Source organism: Haplochromis burtoni, unplaced genomic scaffold (genome assembly GCF_018398535.1).
Source record: "Haplochromis burtoni strain Fernald_Lab_line unplaced genomic scaffold, NCSU_Asbu1 Contig_95, whole genome shotgun sequence".
Taxonomy (NCBI): domain Eukaryota; kingdom Metazoa; phylum Chordata; class Actinopteri; order Cichliformes; family Cichlidae; genus Haplochromis; species Haplochromis burtoni.
This window is the reverse complement of record NW_024582456.1, coordinates 1,445,348-1,462,353: the sequence shown is the minus strand read 5'-3', so window position 1 is coordinate 1,462,353 and position 17,006 is coordinate 1,445,348. Positions and strand designations below refer to the sequence as shown.

The 17,006-nt window shown below is 44.3% G+C and overlaps 1 protein-coding gene across 7 annotated transcripts in view; it reads right to left on the bottom strand.

Annotated features, from left to right (window-relative positions):
* Nucleotides 1-9,249: 9,249 nt before the first annotated feature.
* Nucleotides 9,250-17,006, bottom strand: part of ep400 (E1A binding protein p400) — a 29,524-nt gene continuing 21,767 nt past the window's right edge. For 6 of the 7 annotated variants that reach the window (XM_042222794.1, XM_042222797.1, XM_042222799.1 and 3 more), the window contains 22 exons: nucleotides 16,676-16,975; nucleotides 16,481-16,555; nucleotides 16,251-16,385; nucleotides 16,110-16,154; nucleotides 15,795-15,948; nucleotides 15,427-15,662; nucleotides 15,150-15,323; nucleotides 15,001-15,048; nucleotides 14,773-14,909; nucleotides 14,598-14,654; nucleotides 14,425-14,503; nucleotides 13,843-14,007; nucleotides 13,706-13,751; nucleotides 13,469-13,575; nucleotides 13,139-13,328; nucleotides 12,948-13,039; nucleotides 12,499-12,672; nucleotides 12,103-12,280; nucleotides 11,798-11,931; nucleotides 11,509-11,670; nucleotides 11,335-11,412; nucleotides 9,250-10,348 (listed from right to left, as the gene is read on the bottom strand). In XM_042222794.1, coding sequence (XP_042078728.1) covers nucleotides 10,028-10,348; nucleotides 11,335-11,412; nucleotides 11,509-11,670; nucleotides 11,798-11,931; nucleotides 12,103-12,280; nucleotides 12,499-12,672; nucleotides 12,948-13,039; nucleotides 13,139-13,328; nucleotides 13,469-13,575; nucleotides 13,706-13,751; nucleotides 13,843-14,007; nucleotides 14,425-14,503; nucleotides 14,598-14,654; nucleotides 14,773-14,909; nucleotides 15,001-15,048; nucleotides 15,150-15,323; nucleotides 15,427-15,662; nucleotides 15,795-15,948; nucleotides 16,110-16,154; nucleotides 16,251-16,385; nucleotides 16,481-16,555; nucleotides 16,676-16,975 — 3,087 coding nt within the window. In that variant the 3' untranslated portion in view covers nucleotides 9,250-10,027. The remainder of the gene's footprint in view (nucleotides 10,349-11,334; nucleotides 11,413-11,508; nucleotides 11,671-11,797; nucleotides 11,932-12,102; nucleotides 12,281-12,498; nucleotides 12,673-12,947; nucleotides 13,040-13,138; nucleotides 13,329-13,468; nucleotides 13,576-13,705; nucleotides 13,752-13,842; nucleotides 14,008-14,424; nucleotides 14,504-14,597; nucleotides 14,655-14,772; nucleotides 14,910-15,000; nucleotides 15,049-15,149; nucleotides 15,324-15,426; nucleotides 15,663-15,794; nucleotides 15,949-16,109; nucleotides 16,155-16,250; nucleotides 16,386-16,480; nucleotides 16,556-16,675; nucleotides 16,976-17,006) is intronic. The other variant, XM_042222795.1, reaches the window with a different exon arrangement.

The window sequence follows — 17,006 nt, the reverse complement described above, 5'->3', positions numbered from 1 at the left end:
GGAAGAGAAATGATATAAATAGAAACAGGGAAGGAAAAAAATGTGGTACTCTATGCGAGACTCGCTGAGATATTTCAATCTGGACCAAAGCTGACTGGAATTGCCATCACTAGAGTCCCTGCATCTGTGTGGCTTAAAAAAAATGCTGCTGGTTGTTAATCTGTTGCAGCTTAAAGCCAACCCGCCCCCCTCCCCCCCTAGCCTGAAGCACTTTGGCTGCATGTGCAAGGCTTACAGCTATTTTGAAACAGGAATGTTATAAGGTATAGTTTTTCTGAATTCCCAAATCCTCAGTATGGTAGCTGTCCAGGAGGTCGAGGGTGGGGGCAGTGGAAGATTAGATTGTGGATCCTGCCAGACCAGAATAATAATCCTCGGATTAATGGCTCCTGTTCCTTTGCATTGCTCAAACTTGCTGTGTTACGTTTCACAAGTGTTTGCGGCTGGAATGTGTGTTTTTGGATCATGCATCCGTAATCCACTGTACTGTACGCTCCACGTGACTGTGAATCCCATTATCTCATTATCTCCCAACAACCAAAATCAGCCAACTGCTTCATCTAACACACATGTTTCCTATCATGCTGGGGGCATTCCAATCATTCCACGAAAAGAATTCCACTGAAAGAAAAGATCTGTCATGTACCGAGCACAGGAACTGGAAAGGAATGGCTAATTTTATTTGTTCAGTTTAATTAATGTAAAAATGTATACAGGTAGTGCAGGTTATATGAAAGAGCAGCCTATGAAGAAACCAGTAGTGATGCCCAGGCTGTTACCTGGCTGAAATAGCAACCCTAATAAATAAAACGGGTAATTTTGATCAAATATCTAGAATATTTGGAGGAAATATGCCATAAATATGATGCTTTGTTTTAGGACACCCCAAAGTCCTACAGTGGGTTACTGGTCACATTCACACCAGCACACTGACGCTGTGTGCTGTGGTTTTCAGTTTGTGGCGTGGCTTTTTTCAGTGGGTGTATTGATCGGTTGGTCTGTTGCTCTGTTGAGTGCAGATTGATTACCACATTTTTGCGCAGACACTCATTGTGATTTCCTGATTTTTATCCTGCACCATCAGTCGGTCTACAGGTTTTCCCTCATACGTCTGATGGTGCAAGAGTTTGTGCAGATGCCTCCATCCAACACAGAGAGACAGACAAGCACAGACTCTTTATCCACACGTAAAGTCAATTTAGAATCACCGGTTGACCTGGAGAGCGTGTCTTTGGATTGTGGGAGGAAGCCAGAGCAGCTGGAGGAAACCCACACAGGCTGAAAGCAGAACACGCAGACTCCACACAGTAAGGAGAAAGCTGACCAGGAGGTTTGAACCTTCTGTGCTGTGAAGCGACTGCGCTAACAGTCACCTCCCGCGATGAAGAGCCACAGGAGGCAAACAAATTGCGTGGGATTGTTTCTGCCAAATTGCAGTTTCCTGTGCCAGCATCTTGGGCATGTCTGTGTGGGAGAAGATTATTTTTGTAGCTTCTGGGATCCCTCTAATATGCATTCACTGCCTCCAACAGAGAGGCAGAAAGAAAAGCTAAAGCACAGTTAGGGTTATTTTTTCTAAAACAAAAGCTGCCATGTCTGATCTCTTGTTTGTGACTTGTGGTACTTTGCACTTTGGTTGTTCAGATAACAGGTCAAATATACAAATGGGTGTATATAGGGGCGTTTTATGCATTTAACAGAGAGGCTGGTTCATGATCAGAGCCCTAACCTCTGCAGAGCACCTCATATTTATAAGTTTTAGCTGATAACTTAATTTTACTGGGTTTTTTAACATGGGAACAAAACACAGAAATAAGAAGTTCTTGATGATTATTTCCTTTCACGTGGTCTCGTATTTTCCTCAAAGTACAGATCAAATGGAGGGGTCATACAAGGTGCGTAAACACAGCTGGAGTTCATAGCATTTTGCCCAGTCACTCTGGAGAATTGGAGAGCAGGAAAAAGATTTTTAAACTTGAAAAAAAAATCTTCAGGGAAAAATGGAACAAATAAATTATACAAACGCAAACCGAGCCATCGGTGGTAGAATGAAACGCATAAGGTTTCCCAAAAAGTAAAGGAATAGATTAAATTACTGAATCTTTTTTTTTGTCCTTTATATTCAAAAAGTCCCTGTGACTCACATTTGTAGATAGATCACACATTCACAGTTGTGAATCTATTGCTTCCTCCACAGAAAAAGAATATGTAAATAAATAAATGGTTTGTGCTACGACAGTGTCGCAATCTTTCCAGGAATGCAGGTCCCAGCAAACTGACCCCGAGGTCAGACCGTGCAATGCTCGCAGAAAATGCAAAAAAAAAAAAAAAAAAAAAAAACCCCAAGAGCTACATCACAGACTCCACTGGCCTTGGTTAGCATGTTAAATGTTAAAGTTCATGACAGTGCAATTAGAAAGAGGCTGAATAAGTGTGGCTTCTTTGGAAGGGTTGCCGGGAGGAAGCTTCTTCTTTCTAAGAGGAACATTGCAGCTCAGCTACGAACAAACAACAAAGCAGCGCAAACACCTCATACCAGCTGTCAGCACGGCGGTGGACGGGTGAGGATTTGGGCTTGTTTTGCCGGAGCACCGTGCAGTCATTGAGTCGACTCCTCTGTACACCAAAATAATGTAGGGTCAAATGTGAGGACAGCTGTCTCACAGATAAAGCTTGGCCCAAATTGGGTCACGCAACAGGACAATGATCCCAAGCACAGCAGCAAGTCTATAGCGTCAAGATGTTTCACTGACGTCAGCCGGACTGAAATGCTGTAGCGGGATCTTAAGAGAGCTGTGCATAAACAAATGCCTGCAAAAGTCAATGAACTGAAGCAACAAGCCACTGAATCATGGGAGGTACTTAGTTCTCCACAGCAGTGCATATTACTCTGTTTTTGGAGTTATGACAAACCTTAAAGTGTTTTTTTCCTGGGAGTAATTTCCCCGTAGGTCTGAGCTTAAGGCGGGTGCATTGTGTTCTACATTTCTCTGTGGTTTTGACGGTTTATTTCAAAATGCCATCTTTAGTGGCATTTCTCCGGATGATAGGTTTCTGTCAGTTGCTGAAAAGTATCTAAACTTTCACCTGAGGATATTACACAGTAAGAGGTGATGCTCTTTATACATCCATCTTCATCGCTGGTGGCTGGTACTCGATCTCAGCTGCCGTGGAGGTGGAATTATGTTCACATAAGGTAGATAACTCTTGATTCCTTGGTATTTAGCAGAAGGCTTTTGAACAATATACTTCATGTGGGGAAGAGGTAGAGAACGTTGGGGGTGGGGGGGGGACAAGATCAGTGGGTGTGACAGAGACTGCAGGCGGCAGCAGGGGATTCAAAGTAAGTCAATAAATAACATCCTAGTGAGACAGCGACTGCCCCCACCTCAGCAGCAGTCACCCCGTTCCACCCATAACCCCCTTGGCCCCGCCGACTGGGCCCCCTTGATTACTGGCCTCTCAGACGGGAGGGGGGCTGCACAATACGCCTCTCATACGGCCCTCACTCACCTCTTGCCTCCATTTGTTGGACATTCATCTTTCAGCATGTGTGTGAGTTTGTTTAGGGGGTTCATGCAGAGAGGATGAGAGGGGGTGCAGACGCAGGGATGGTGTGTGTGTGTGGTAGATGTTCTTCACATCATCTCCCTTTCCAATGCACCCATCCCCCTCCCAAACACTGCTCTATCTCTCTCCCTATCCCAGACCACCACGAGGCTCTGCGCTGTGGTTCCACTAAGACAGTTGGGTGGTTTAAACATTAGCCGTTCCCCTCGAAGCCAGTTACGTTTCTGGCTTCGCAGCCGTCGTACGAGCATTTGGCAGTTTCACTCATGTTAGCGGAAATAGTCTTTTAAACATTATTTTAAGCACGCCAAGGCTAAAACTAAAAATACTCAGCCTGTCTTTCTTCTAAATATAAATTCTTAATAGCTGGGGTATAATCTGTTACAATCTGTGATCAAAAATGTGCCAATATGACACGCTGTATTTCTCAGTATGAGAGGCTGTAGGCTAAATCCTCCACATTGCTCGTGAAATTCAGAAAATATATCACGATATGGAAGAACTGACAGCCTACGATTCTGCACATGAATACTGACAGGGGACATTATGTTTTGTGCTCTGATCGAGGAGGTGGATATTGCCAGCGTGCCTGGAAATGAGAAACTCCAAAGTAAAAGTGCAAATGACACTAGAAGACTTTCCTCTTATTTTTAGAAGCTCAAATGCAGTTGTACAGTCAGAAATTAGGTGTTTTATTTCAAACTTGGTCAGGACATCAGCAGAGAATGGGTTTCCACTTTTCAGATCGTGGGCCTTTCTGCATTTAGTTTTGCCTTAATCAGCTGGACTGAGATCAGCTGATTGACTCGTAAGCTTTTACTAAGTGTGGATATCTATAAACTGCAGAATTGATCCAGCTGCTGCTGTCTTCTGTCACATCATCTATAAACACCAGTGACCAGGTGTCACTCCACATGCTAATGCATCATATCTCCTCTAATGTTTTTTTTTTACACGTCTTTTACTTTTCCTACAATTTTTTTGTTTTCCATCATTCTGGTACATCTTAAATTTTAGTGTTATCTGTCCAAAGAGTCCTGCTCCTGAGCAAATTTCTAAAAGAAAAAGAGCCTCACTCCAGGAAAAAGCTTTTCAGTAAATTGCTCAATTACATTCGAGCTCTTGAAAAAGACGGGGCCACATATTAAAGAGTTGTAATTCCAAAACCCTTCCTGCAATTTGGATGCGAATAACCTCAAATTAAAGCCGAGAGTCTGTACTTTAACTGTCACTTGCAAATGCTATGTGTCTCGGGTCTACTTGAAAAATAAAACAACAATAATCGTATCAGCAGCGTTTGAAGTGTACGGACCTAGGTGTGGCACGCAAGCCGCATGTACGCTCACGCACACGCGCGCAGGAACGGCAGGCAGACGACAGGCATTTCGCGCATTAAAGGCCGGAGCTGGAAAGGAAGGGCAGGGGCCACACTTCAGCCAAGGTTATCGCCGAGGCTCGGAGAGAAGACAGAGATCATCTTTGTGGTTCACAGCCACTCGCTTACATGACTGTCATGCCACAAGACATTTGCGTGCAAGATGAGAGCAGCCGAGCGTAGTGGGCTGACAGGAGCAGACAGAGAGAAAGAGGCGAGAGACACGGAGGTAAGAAAGAGAAGCCCAGGGAGACAGAGAGGGAGAGATTCAGAGGAAATGAGTGGGAGGTGGGAGCAGAGAGTGGCAGACTTATATTGTGGATCTACGTGGTATGTTTTCAAAGTGCTGAATGACACTTCCTATCACTGTGGTGAGGGAAGTGGAGCGTGTCAGCTCCGGTGAGCTCTCTCTCGCTGCATCTTACATGCAGAGCAATTACCACCGGCACATACCCCCCCACCACCACCACCACCTCCAACACCACCACCGCCTCACTGCAATTCAGTGAAATCAGCCAGCAGACCTGTGACTCATCAGTTAGAGTAATAGGCCTGTCCTGCTTTGGCCTCAGGAGTCTCACGGGTTGTAGGAGGCTTAAGGAGCACGGGGAGATGACTAAACTGAGTGAAGCTGTCTCGTTACAGAGGGGAGGACTTCACAGAAATCACCTCTGATATCAGCTTTAATGTTTATTAGTATGGATCAATGCTATTCATGAGACGCTAAAAGGCTTTCTTTTTTTAAACCTGCGAAGTGTCGAAGTTCCACCGTTTGCCGAAAAGCTCCACAGCAGCAGCGACAAAAGGTCAAATACCATGCTCAAGGGCACATGAGCAGCATTTGGACAGCACGGTCTGACAGGTTCCTAATGTGATGCATCTATTTAAAGGAAAAGCATAAATAAAATAAAAGCCCGAAGCGAGACGTGTCTGAGGAGCTTAGAGGGCTGCGTTGGCAGTGTGTGCTACATAAACCATTGTTCCACCAGCCCTGTGATTTGCACTAAAGGGGGTCACAGTTGGTTGCCATGGCAACCTTTCAGTATAGATGGCCTGCTTCTTTTCCAGCGGCGGTGATCATCAGCATCATTGAAGGAGCATCATTAGCGCCGAGCCCCCGGGGCTGTGTGATCAGCGGCTGGCCAGAACATTAGAGAGAGAGAGAGAGAGAGAGAGGATTTGGACTTTTATCATCTGCAGGGTGAGGCAGAGCTCGCTCCTAAGGACTCCCTAATACCTGATCTCTTTCTTTTTTATCCCCACACTCATTCACAGATGACAGAAACTGCCATACTCTCTCTATTTATCCGTCTTCATTTTCTTGTATATTTATTTATTCCCCTATTCGCTTACATTTCCGTTCCACTGTACTGATTGACGGCGTTATTTTCAGTTGGGCTGTTTAACCTCGCTTCTTTAGCAACTTCCCGCAATGAGGCAACCGCTTGTGTTGTGATCCTGTTTTGATCAACCAACAGGTGCAAAGCTGAACCCATGACCCAGTTTGACTGACAGTTCTCAGTTGCGTACCGGAAGAACTGTAAAAAGAATACGAGTGTGTGTCTGTGTATGTGTGTGCGTATGTGTGAGAGAGAGAGGGGAAGGGAAACTAGTATATAAATAAATACACCAACTCATCAAACCAATAACATCGGAAAGTAAATGTGAAAGTATCTCAATCGTAGGCAAAAGCAAACAAGAATATCATTTGAAGATGGTTTGTTTCACGCTCACGCAGCTTTGTAATGTCTCCTTTTATTTAAGCGTTTGGCCATTTATTTAGGCAGCCTTGGCCCTCCGTACAGGCCTGCTGAGCTTGCTTGTGCACGCGTTGCCTTCAGCTCTGCTTGTTTCTTAGGCAACAACAAAGCCGTTTGCCATGTTGATCTCTTCACTGGAGCTGTGTCAACACATGTAATCGTTGTATCATCCCGGTTTTCCAGAGGCTGTCACTCAAATGGGCTCCTCTGCTTTTCCACATGCTTCAGGGGCATTTGTTCACGGCTCTATGCAAATGCGGGGGGGGGGGAAGAGCCACACACAATAGTGCAAGAGCAGCCCTCATTTCTCCCTCGCGTATTTGACACTCTTCAGAGGCTTTAAAGACCCGGCTGAGGTAAACACTCACTTGGTGGGCGGCTAGTGTCTGAGCAGGAAGATAAAAGCGACTGACACCACTCAGCAGCCTTTACGCCACACTGCTTATACCGCACCCTCCTCCTCCTAAATGCATGACTTTCTCATTGGGAATGAAAATATCAAAACAACAACCTGCTGCTGTGAGGGCTCTCTGGAAGCACAGCCTGCTACTGGAAATGTGTCACTCTCAGTGCCCGGATCACAAAGCGCCTGCTGTTTCTTTGGTTTAAAATCACAGTAGAAATGCTCTCCTTTTTTTTGGGGGGGGGGTATGAAGTTTCACTTCATGCTGCCTCTGTCTGCTGTAAACTGCCATTTAAATAACAGGTGAGCAAATCTTTTTCTGCATTTATCTATTTAAACACCGCGGATATACGAGAAAAAGGACGCATTTTACTAGTATCAATGACAGAGGTTGGGCTCAGGGATGGAATGACGTCCTGGCCAAAAGAAACCAGCTCTGTCCATCTGTTCATCTCTGAGTCCTTTCTTCCACCTCACCTCTCTTGTCTCACTCGTTTAGCGGTGAATGCGGGCCGGCCACCGAGTGCCAGTGAAAGAGGCAGGGCGTGCACTGAGGAGCAGATGGGAAATATCACTGAGCTTGAAAATCTGGAGTAGTAGTGGGGCCTCCTTCGGAAAGCAGACAAGGCGATTCTGATACACCAGCGACCCCTTCTGGGCAATCACAAATCTGCATTTGCACCATTTTTGGAAGCAAATTTGCAGCAACCCTCCAATTTTCTTAATTCAGAAAGTCAGCGTGCAAACAGGCAGGAAGTCCAACACTGATTGCTCACAAATTCATGCCAAGAAGCAAAACTTTTATCCATCTCTTTGTACTCAGGGGGGTTTAGTATTACATATCTATTTTGTTAATAGATGCGTGACAAAAGAGTTTGTTACAGTAACCAAAGTTCAGCCAAGTTCAGTCAGTGCACGTACACAAGGTTAAGACCACCTGCTGAAGTTTAAACTGAGCATCAGGAAGGGGGAGAATGCTCTGAGTATTTCACACACTGCTCATCTGCTGGGAGCACTCCACAGTGCGCAGCAGTTCTCTGGGTGAAAATGATTTGTTGATCTCAGAGTTCACGGCCAGACCGCTTCAAGCTAAGAGGAAGGCAACAGGAAGTCACACACGTTACAACTGAGGTGTGCAGAAGTGCACATCAAACCTTGAAGCAGCAGAGCTGGACCAGCAGAAGACCACACCCGGTGCCACACCTGTCAGCTAAGAACAAGAAACTGAAGCTACCATTCAAAATCGTACAAAAGAAGATTGGAAAAGTGTTGCCTGGTCTGATAAAATTTGGATGGCAGAGTCAGAATTTGGCATGAACAGCATGGATCAACAGTTCACGCTACTGGTGGTGTAATGGTGTGGAGTATATTTTGTTTTGCGCAGTAAAATGTAACAGCCTACCCGAGTATTGTTGCTGGCCATGTCCATCCCTTTAAGACCAGTGTACTCATCGTCTGTTGACTGGTTCCAGCAGGATAATGCGCCTTGTCACAAAGCTCATCTCAAACTGGTTTCTTGAACATGACATTACTTCTTTGTACTTGAATGGCTTCCACAGTCACTTTATCTCAGTTCAATAGAGCACATTGGGATGTGGTGAAACAGGTGATTCACATCATGGATGTGGAGCTGGGAAATTTGCAGCAACTGTGTCATGCCATAATGTGATATGGACCAAAATGAGGCGGTGTAACGGTGGTTTAACTTGAAGCTGATGCACACATCAGAGGGGGTCAGCTGTGGTTTCAGTGACTTGATGTCTGACTCCTCTGCATCCTAAAGTGTTCTTGGGTTTGCTGCTCCAACACCGTGTGTGTGTGTGTAAACGAATGAAACTGAACAACATTAAGGGCTCTGTAGGTTTAAAGGTGCTGAGTAAGTGCAGACCAGATTATGTGGCTCTGCAGCTAGAACTCAATTTAGGCTTAGGGTGAAGGGTCTTTCAAGTTTTTTTATTTTCTGGCCTTCAACTGAAGAAATCTTAACAAGTGTAATAATCTTACAGGTCTTGCAGACAAACTGATTTATTTTCTAGTCTTAACTCTTCAAATCAAGTGTTTATTTCCACAGTGTACAAGGCTGTAAAAGCAAAAGAGGATGTGTGCTGAAATAAGATGTAAGAAGTCACAAGATTTCAAAGTACTTACAACGATTTAATGAAAGGAAAAGATGAATTTGTGTATAAAAACAAAACACTTTATTACAATTGGGCTGAAAAATCCAATGAAAACACAACTACTTTACAAGTACAAATGTCCGCTGTTGATATTTACATGTTTTTTTTCCTTTCACATCGATAAAAAAAGGAGAATTTATGAGGAAACAAAATACTAAAGTACATGTTTACAGTGTATTTGCTGAAATAATAATAATAAAAAAAAAAGACTAAAGGAACGTGCATTATTCTCCATTCAGTATCTATAGACAACAAGAGAATTGGACATAAAACAAGACTATTTATGAATACACTTATTCTAATAGAGAGCTCATTTCCCAATGCAAAAAAAAAACAAAAAAACAACCAAACAAACAAAAATCACCCATAATCCTCAGCCTCATACATCTGTTGAGTCATATAACCACTGTGCAGAAGGCGTGACTGCTGTCATACGGTGAGATTATGTGGTAGGTGTGGGGGAAATTTCGAGAAACGCTCTACAACAAACAAATGAAGAGCAGAATGTTATTGATCAAGTGAGAGATAGTTATGGATCCCAGCAGAATTATTGGCAGAAGCATCATGATTGATCTCCCAGAATGATTTAGATACAAGCACTGAAATCATGTTGAACACAAGATTAGAGAGGTTGGAGTAAAGTAAAGGTTTGTTGTTGTTGCAGGATCCACAAGAAAGCACGACCTCGTCATTGTACTGCGGGAAAACGCTCGGTACATACAGTCTCATTAGTGTGTATCTCCTAACTGCTTCCCCCACTGGGCTTGGCAGGGGTTTTGGCTCTGATGCCCCCCTGGCGAGCCTGACCCTTGGAGGCCTGCTGTGGCTGAGCGGACTGCTGCACCGGGGACTCGGCAGTAGTGGTTGCAGCGGGCTGCTGGGCTGGGCTGTGTGGAGGTGGTGTCTGGATCTGGGGTGAGGCGGCTGCGGTCACCACCTGTTGCTGGATGATCTTCTGCTGGACCACCTGGGCTGTCGCCGTACCAGCGGGAATCATCTGCACCTGAGCGGGAGCTGATGTGGCAGCCTGGGTCAGAGTCACAGTCTGAGGCTGAGCCTGGATCTAAAGAGAAACAACACAGACTAAACATTTCCATCCTGTCTCAAAGATCTGATACGAACCTTTCTCCTGCATATCAAAGCTTTTATTTGATTCGGTGATGAATCAAATAAATTCGGAAATGAAAATGAACTGTCAAAAGGTTCAGTGTGACAAAGACAACAAAACAAAGTGACCCCACAGAAATCTTATCTGATATTTTACCCTACACACTCTGGTCAGCTTCACCAAATTGTGCATAACTTCACATCAATGATGAATTAAAACAGCACAGTGCTGTAAGCGTGACGGATGATAGCATGACCCCTTTCACAAAGACAAGAGCACATCTATTTGTTGCTAAACGTGAATCCTCGCTCACACGATCCAAACAGTCACCCTTGGTTTCAGCTGAAAGCTGTAGTCTACAATTGGTTCTAAATACAAGCCTCAAAGGATAAAATATGCCCATCTTTCAAACTTTTAATGCTCCCTCCTCCTTTAATCTCTTAACTGTGTGCAACAAAGGAACAGCCTATTTATTGCTGTAAATATAGGAAACTAGATTCCTGCTTGAGTGACCGTGTGAAAAAACAAAACGGAACAAAAAAACCCTTTCAAACAATATTAACTATTTATTAACGTCAACCTGGCCTCGAGCTGGAATTCTGTGCTGGAGAATTTTAAGCCTTTTAATTAGTGTCCAAATCCTTGAGTTATGGCCAAAGAGTTTTGCAAGGTCCCACCTTGACCTCATACTTTATCAGTTCATTCACATGTAAGACAACAATTGTGCCAGATGTAATAAAATAGATTATTTATATTTGTGAGAGGGTGAATGGGATGGACAACTTGAAAACACAAAACATTCAGTTGCATCTGTCACCAGTGAGGACATAATACCAGATCAAATATAAGCATTTTGGCAATGGCAGCACACGTGAAAGCCTGCAGTGATGGTTATTCCAATGTCTGTAGAATCAATCTAGTAAAAAGCCTAAAACTCTTACCTGCTGAGGAGAAGACACAAGTTGTTGAATATTGGCCACAGTTGGTTGCTGCTGCACTATTTGCGGGATCTTAGGCAGCTGATATGAGTAGTAAACAACAAAATGTTAACATACACACAATCTCGATATTTCACTGAAAGTACTCTGTTGTATGGGTTGCCACTGATGATGCACCTGGATTTGCTGGCCTCCAGCTGGTTTCTGGCCCTGGGGGAGCGATGTAGCGAAGAACTGGGTCTTGATTCCCGATTGGAGTTGGGTGGTGGTATAGGTCACCTTTTGCTGTGGCTGCTGACCTTGCTGGGCGGTCTGGACTGTCACTTGCTGTGTGCCAATCTAAGGGAAATGAAAATACATTAAATACTGTGACTGGCTCTATCGAATACAGTAATATTACTAGTGAACTATTACTTCCTGATACTCTCAATAAACACAAATCTCTATATGTAAACAAAGACATTACCTTTTGCTGTACAGTGGCCTGTCCTGGCTGTGGCTGCCCTGCCTTCTGCTGGGGTGCAGCTGCCACCTGAACTGTCTGCTGCTGTTTCTTCATCTGAATCAGCTGCTGGACCTGCATCTGTTGGAAGGGGACACCTGACAGAACGGAGAAAGTGCGTCAGAATAAAAGACATATTAGAAGATCGTGATGATGAGAACATACATTTTGCTACTATAAAAGGGTTTCCAATCCAAATGATGCAGGTATTATCAGCAGCAAATACCGTTGCATCTTGTGATGTATGCAATTCAAGAATTTCAACACACCTGTTTTCTGGGCCTGACCGATAGCCACACTAATGCCTGCTACAGTCACTGGCAATGTAGTGACTCCGGCTGATGAGACCACAGCTGGCACAGAAACTACAGGAGGCTTGGTCAGAGTCACCTGAGCTGTCTGTCCTGCCTGGGCCTGAATCTGGCTCTGATTGGGTACTCGAGCAGTCTGCAGGGTGAAAAGAACAAGAGTAAGAAAGGTGGCACAAGCTCAATCACTAACATAAGCTGAGGGCAGTGTTTCTGGGGATCCACCAGTGAATTGTAACAGTCTCTCTTAATGTTATATCTTTTAGATCTCTGTTGATAATATATGCTGAAAATAGCATTTATCTTGTTGTATTGCACAACTGCATCAATATCTAATCACTATTTCTCTAATCTTACCAATCTGCCCATCTGCAGGTTGGTGGCCAGCACAGGTCGTTGTGTTGTCACAGCTGCTAGCTGAGGATTAGCTTGTACAGTCTGTGCAGCTGGCACCTGTGCGGCCTGCTGGGCCCCTGCAGCCTGTTGGCCCTGAGTTGCTGTTGCCTGTTGCTGCAACTTTTGCTTGTGCACCTTAAAAATAAGAAAAAAAAGAAGAAGAAAAAAGTCACACAGATATTTCCATGCAAGTTAACTTAGAGGTCATACTTACACACATTGAGAAAATAGTGCACTGCATTGTTTAGTGGGTAAAACGGAAATATTGTCATCTGTCAATTATTATTATTAACATCTGTCTAATCATAACCACAGGTCCACCTTATGCAAGAGATTAAATGACTTTTTCTATAAGCGACTGTTACTGTTGCATTTGGTGTAGTTATTCTACAAAGGTGGTAGTGACGTACCTGGGCTTTGCTAACGGCTTTCATCTGAGGGGATGTAGCCTGTGGCAGATGCTGTCTGAGCACATGGAGCTGGGCTGCGCTGATAGGCTTTCCTTGAGACAGCACAGTCGATGCATGAAAAAGGACAGAGAAAAGGTCAGGGCTGTAAAACAAAATGTGCACCTGAAAAAAGCCAGTGATAAGCTCGTTACCTGGTGTGACCTGAGTGACCAGTGAGCGCACTGGGCTCATAGTGGTAGAAACTACTGCAGATGCTGTCACTGGGGTAACCGCTCTAACAGCCTGACCTGTAGCTATGGCAACCACCTCAGCCGGGGCAGCAGTAGCTGTCACAGTCCTCTGTTGTGCATGGACCACCTGTGCTCCAGCTGTACCTGCAGGCTACATTAATCAAAATAACAGCGATAGTATGAATAAAGGTTTCGATGACTGAGTTTGCTGCTTTATTCCAATCCAAATACTATTTATATCACTGTATGTTAATAGTGCCAGGTCACCAGCGATAAGAAAGCACGACTCACAGACAGCGTTCCTGGGATGACCGAAGACGCCAGGCGTTTGTTGGGCTGGAAAGGGCTTTGAGGAACTCCAGCTATTGTGTTGACAATCACATTCCCCCCAACAGTGGCTAGAAGAAACAAAGTGAAAGGAATTAAGTACTGGGACACAAGCTGCACTGTAATCTAAACCATATATGTGTGTGTGTGTGTGTGTGTGTGTGTGTGTGTGTGTGTGTGTGTGTGTGTGTGTGTACATACCAGCCTGAATGGTAGTGCCCACAGTGGCATTTTTTATGCCCCCAGCCTGTGAAACATGATAAGCATGTTTAAAGTTTCCATTAGCTCGTTTTGGATCTGACTATGTAAAAACATATAGCTCAACTACTGAGTCTCACCAGTACGGCGTTAGGCACAGCAGGAGCTCCGGCGACTGCTGCAGCCTGAGGGACCTGGGCCTGGCCAGAAGCAGGAGCCTGGGCTTGGCCAGGTGCGGCCTGAGCCTGGGGGGCTCCAGTCTGCTGCTGGGCCAACTGCTGAGCCTTCTGTTGCTCTGCAAGAGCCTGCAAACACACACATCCACAAACAATGCATGGAGGCAACACAAAAGCAAATATATTTGTAAAGATGGATGAAAACCAGACTGAAGATGATGCATGGTCGTCTGTTTTTAGTAGTTCACTCTTGTTTTTTTTCTCCAATTTTTATACTATTAAAACATTTGGAGTGATCACTGATTTATATCTAGATAATAGCATAATTCCTTTTAAATCCAACAGCTACAGTGTGTAGACTACTACCTTTGTGCACCGCATGCATGAAAACTGTCCTGACAGGTGGAAACTAATATTAACCAGATTTCTCTCAACACCTAAAGAATTATTCACAGACATTTGCTGTAATAAGTCTTACATTCTCCTAGCATGGCATAGCACCTGGATAAATAAAAACATAAGTGGAGGCACACTGCTGATAAGCACCTTTTTCTCTTTGGCAATCCTTTCAGCCCGCTGAGATGCCACCTGGATGGGAGGTAGCGGCTTATCGTAGCTGATCCCACTGAAAATGAGAAAAAACCTTAAACTTCTTTGTTTCTTTGTTTGCTTAATGATTTCAGGTTTTGATTCCCAGTGATTACAAACTTAAGTCGCACCTTTCTGCCAAGACAGACGCATGCTTGGGGTTCTTCTGAAATGGATTCATGCCGAGTCTGTAAGCAGTATAGATGAATGCATTTAAACGGCAATATCTTATCTCAACATAATTGCACTACATTTTTTTTTATTTTGTTAATGTAGGTTTTTTTTTCTCAAATTCTCAGTACTTACAGTGGTTTGATTGGTGGGCTTCTCTTGCTGGCAATGATCTTCATGAGTTCAAAGCGGCTGTTGTAGAGCTGGATGTGAGTGGCATTGTCATCCTGTGTGTAGATCTGACAGGTCCTCAGAGGACGGCTGTTCTTAGACTAAACGTGGACACACAAAAAGAATAAAAATGATCCCCATTATTCAAGAAGAAATAACGGCTGAACGCAAAGACCAAGCAAGACAGAGTACCTTGTATATACTCTTGGTTTTCTTCTTGGGGTTTGCCTCATACACCAACTTAAAAAAAAAAGAAAAGGAAAAAAACCCAAGAGTGATTGTTGAGACAAACAAGCAAAATGTGTGCAAGACAGTAAAGTACATGACCCTGTTTTCATTACCTTGCCCTCTTCCCTGGGAATGATGACGTTCTCGTAGCGATTGCGACACTGTTTGGGTGAGCGGTAGATGCGGCTGCAGGAGTTCACCACATCACTCACCAGATCCCAGTTAGGAGTGTGCGCAGGAGACACGATTGTCAGGTTGAGCGGCAACTCCAACAGCTGCTTCACAGCCTAACGGACACACAGCAAAGATAACATGTTAACTGAAATGCAACACAGGATGGATTAACGATGCTTAGAGCATCATGGAGGCAGGAGTAAATAAAGCCAGTACCTGAAGCAGGGCCCAGTCTTCACTGATGAGCCACTCTGGATTGTCCTGCCCTGCCTCCGTGGCAGGTTTAGCCAGCGAGGGGAGGGGCTTGGCAAAGGGTGCTTGCTGCTTGAGGGAGAAATTCTTTTTCTGGTCTTTAACCTCACGGCGAACTTTGAGCATACTGGCTTTTTCAAAAAGGGAACGGGGAGGAATGACCGTCTCCCCGTGGCCCTTTTTCTTCTTTCTGGCTGCTGCTGAAGAAACACACTCAAGTTAGGGGAGAAAACCAAACAAACTTGCAATGATACTTTTGCATTTTGTCCATTCTTCTGGTCTTTAACCCAAGATTTACAACAACTTCTCTAAAAGGAGAGATATTTTCTTACCTGAGGGATCCATCTTCAGTCTCTTATGCTCCTTGCGAATGTAGACAGGAGGCAACTTGGACTCTGGCATGGGTGTGGTGTCATACATCAGCATCATTACAGAATCAATGTAGATGTCGTTGTCATCCTGTGGTGGTGTGGGTGGAGTCCAAAGCTATGGTGGAAAACCACATGTCAAAAACCGTCCAAAGGCAAAAATAGGATTTCACGTTGTGGCTCAATGTAAGTACATCGAATGAGGAAGAGATACAGGCGTCTACATCATTCAAGAATCTGTGTAAACATTTACAGATAAGGTCACATGTGGCATCTTACCGGCATAATTTCTGTGTGGCCATCCTCCGCATCAAACACATACTCCTGTTGAAGTACAGAGAAAAGGTTCAGGTCAACTACAGCACAATAATCCACGCACCACTTCTTCTTGATTAGCAGAGATGAAATCGTCCCACCCACCATGTTGTAGGCATCCTCTCTGGTGTAGGTGAAGAGATCTTCATCTCCCTCCATCATGTGCTGCTGTTGCTCCTCCTCCTTCAACCTTTGCAACTGCTGCAGCTCCCAGCTTCTCTTTGAACACTCCAACTTCTCCTGAGGAACAAAACAACAAAAATAAAAACCTGTTCAGGAACAGATTTCCACATTTTCACTGCAATTAATCTGTAAAGATGTGCCTTAACTCTCACCCTTAGAGCTTTTTCATCATCGCTGACGTGGAGGTACTCCAAATAATGCAGGGCATATCTTTCGATAGGTGTAAGCTGTTTCAATGATGAGTGAATGAAAAAACAAAACAAACCAGCGTTTAATGTTATGGTAATTTATTTTTGCTTAACCAGTTTTCAAGCTGCATATATTAATTAAAAAATAAGCAAACCCACCTGTTCCATGACTGCATTAAGCTCTTCTATCTGAGCAGGCTCTTCTTTGGCGTGGATTTCTGACTCCTGGTCCCGCTCTGTTAACTCCTGGTCTGGCAACTCGTCCTCCTGCTTTTGCCGATGCAGCTCTTCATCTTCTGACAGGGCATCCAAGTTTATGCTTTGGAGAGCCTGGATGTATGGTCTAGCTACTCTGGGAGAGATGGCCTCAGAGGCTGAAGGCTCCTGGTGAAGGACGACAAACTCCTCCACCTTCTCTCCTGAGCCTGCCTCCACTTCAAACAAATCCTGGATTGTCCGCTACAAACACACAATATCAGGACAGTTATTT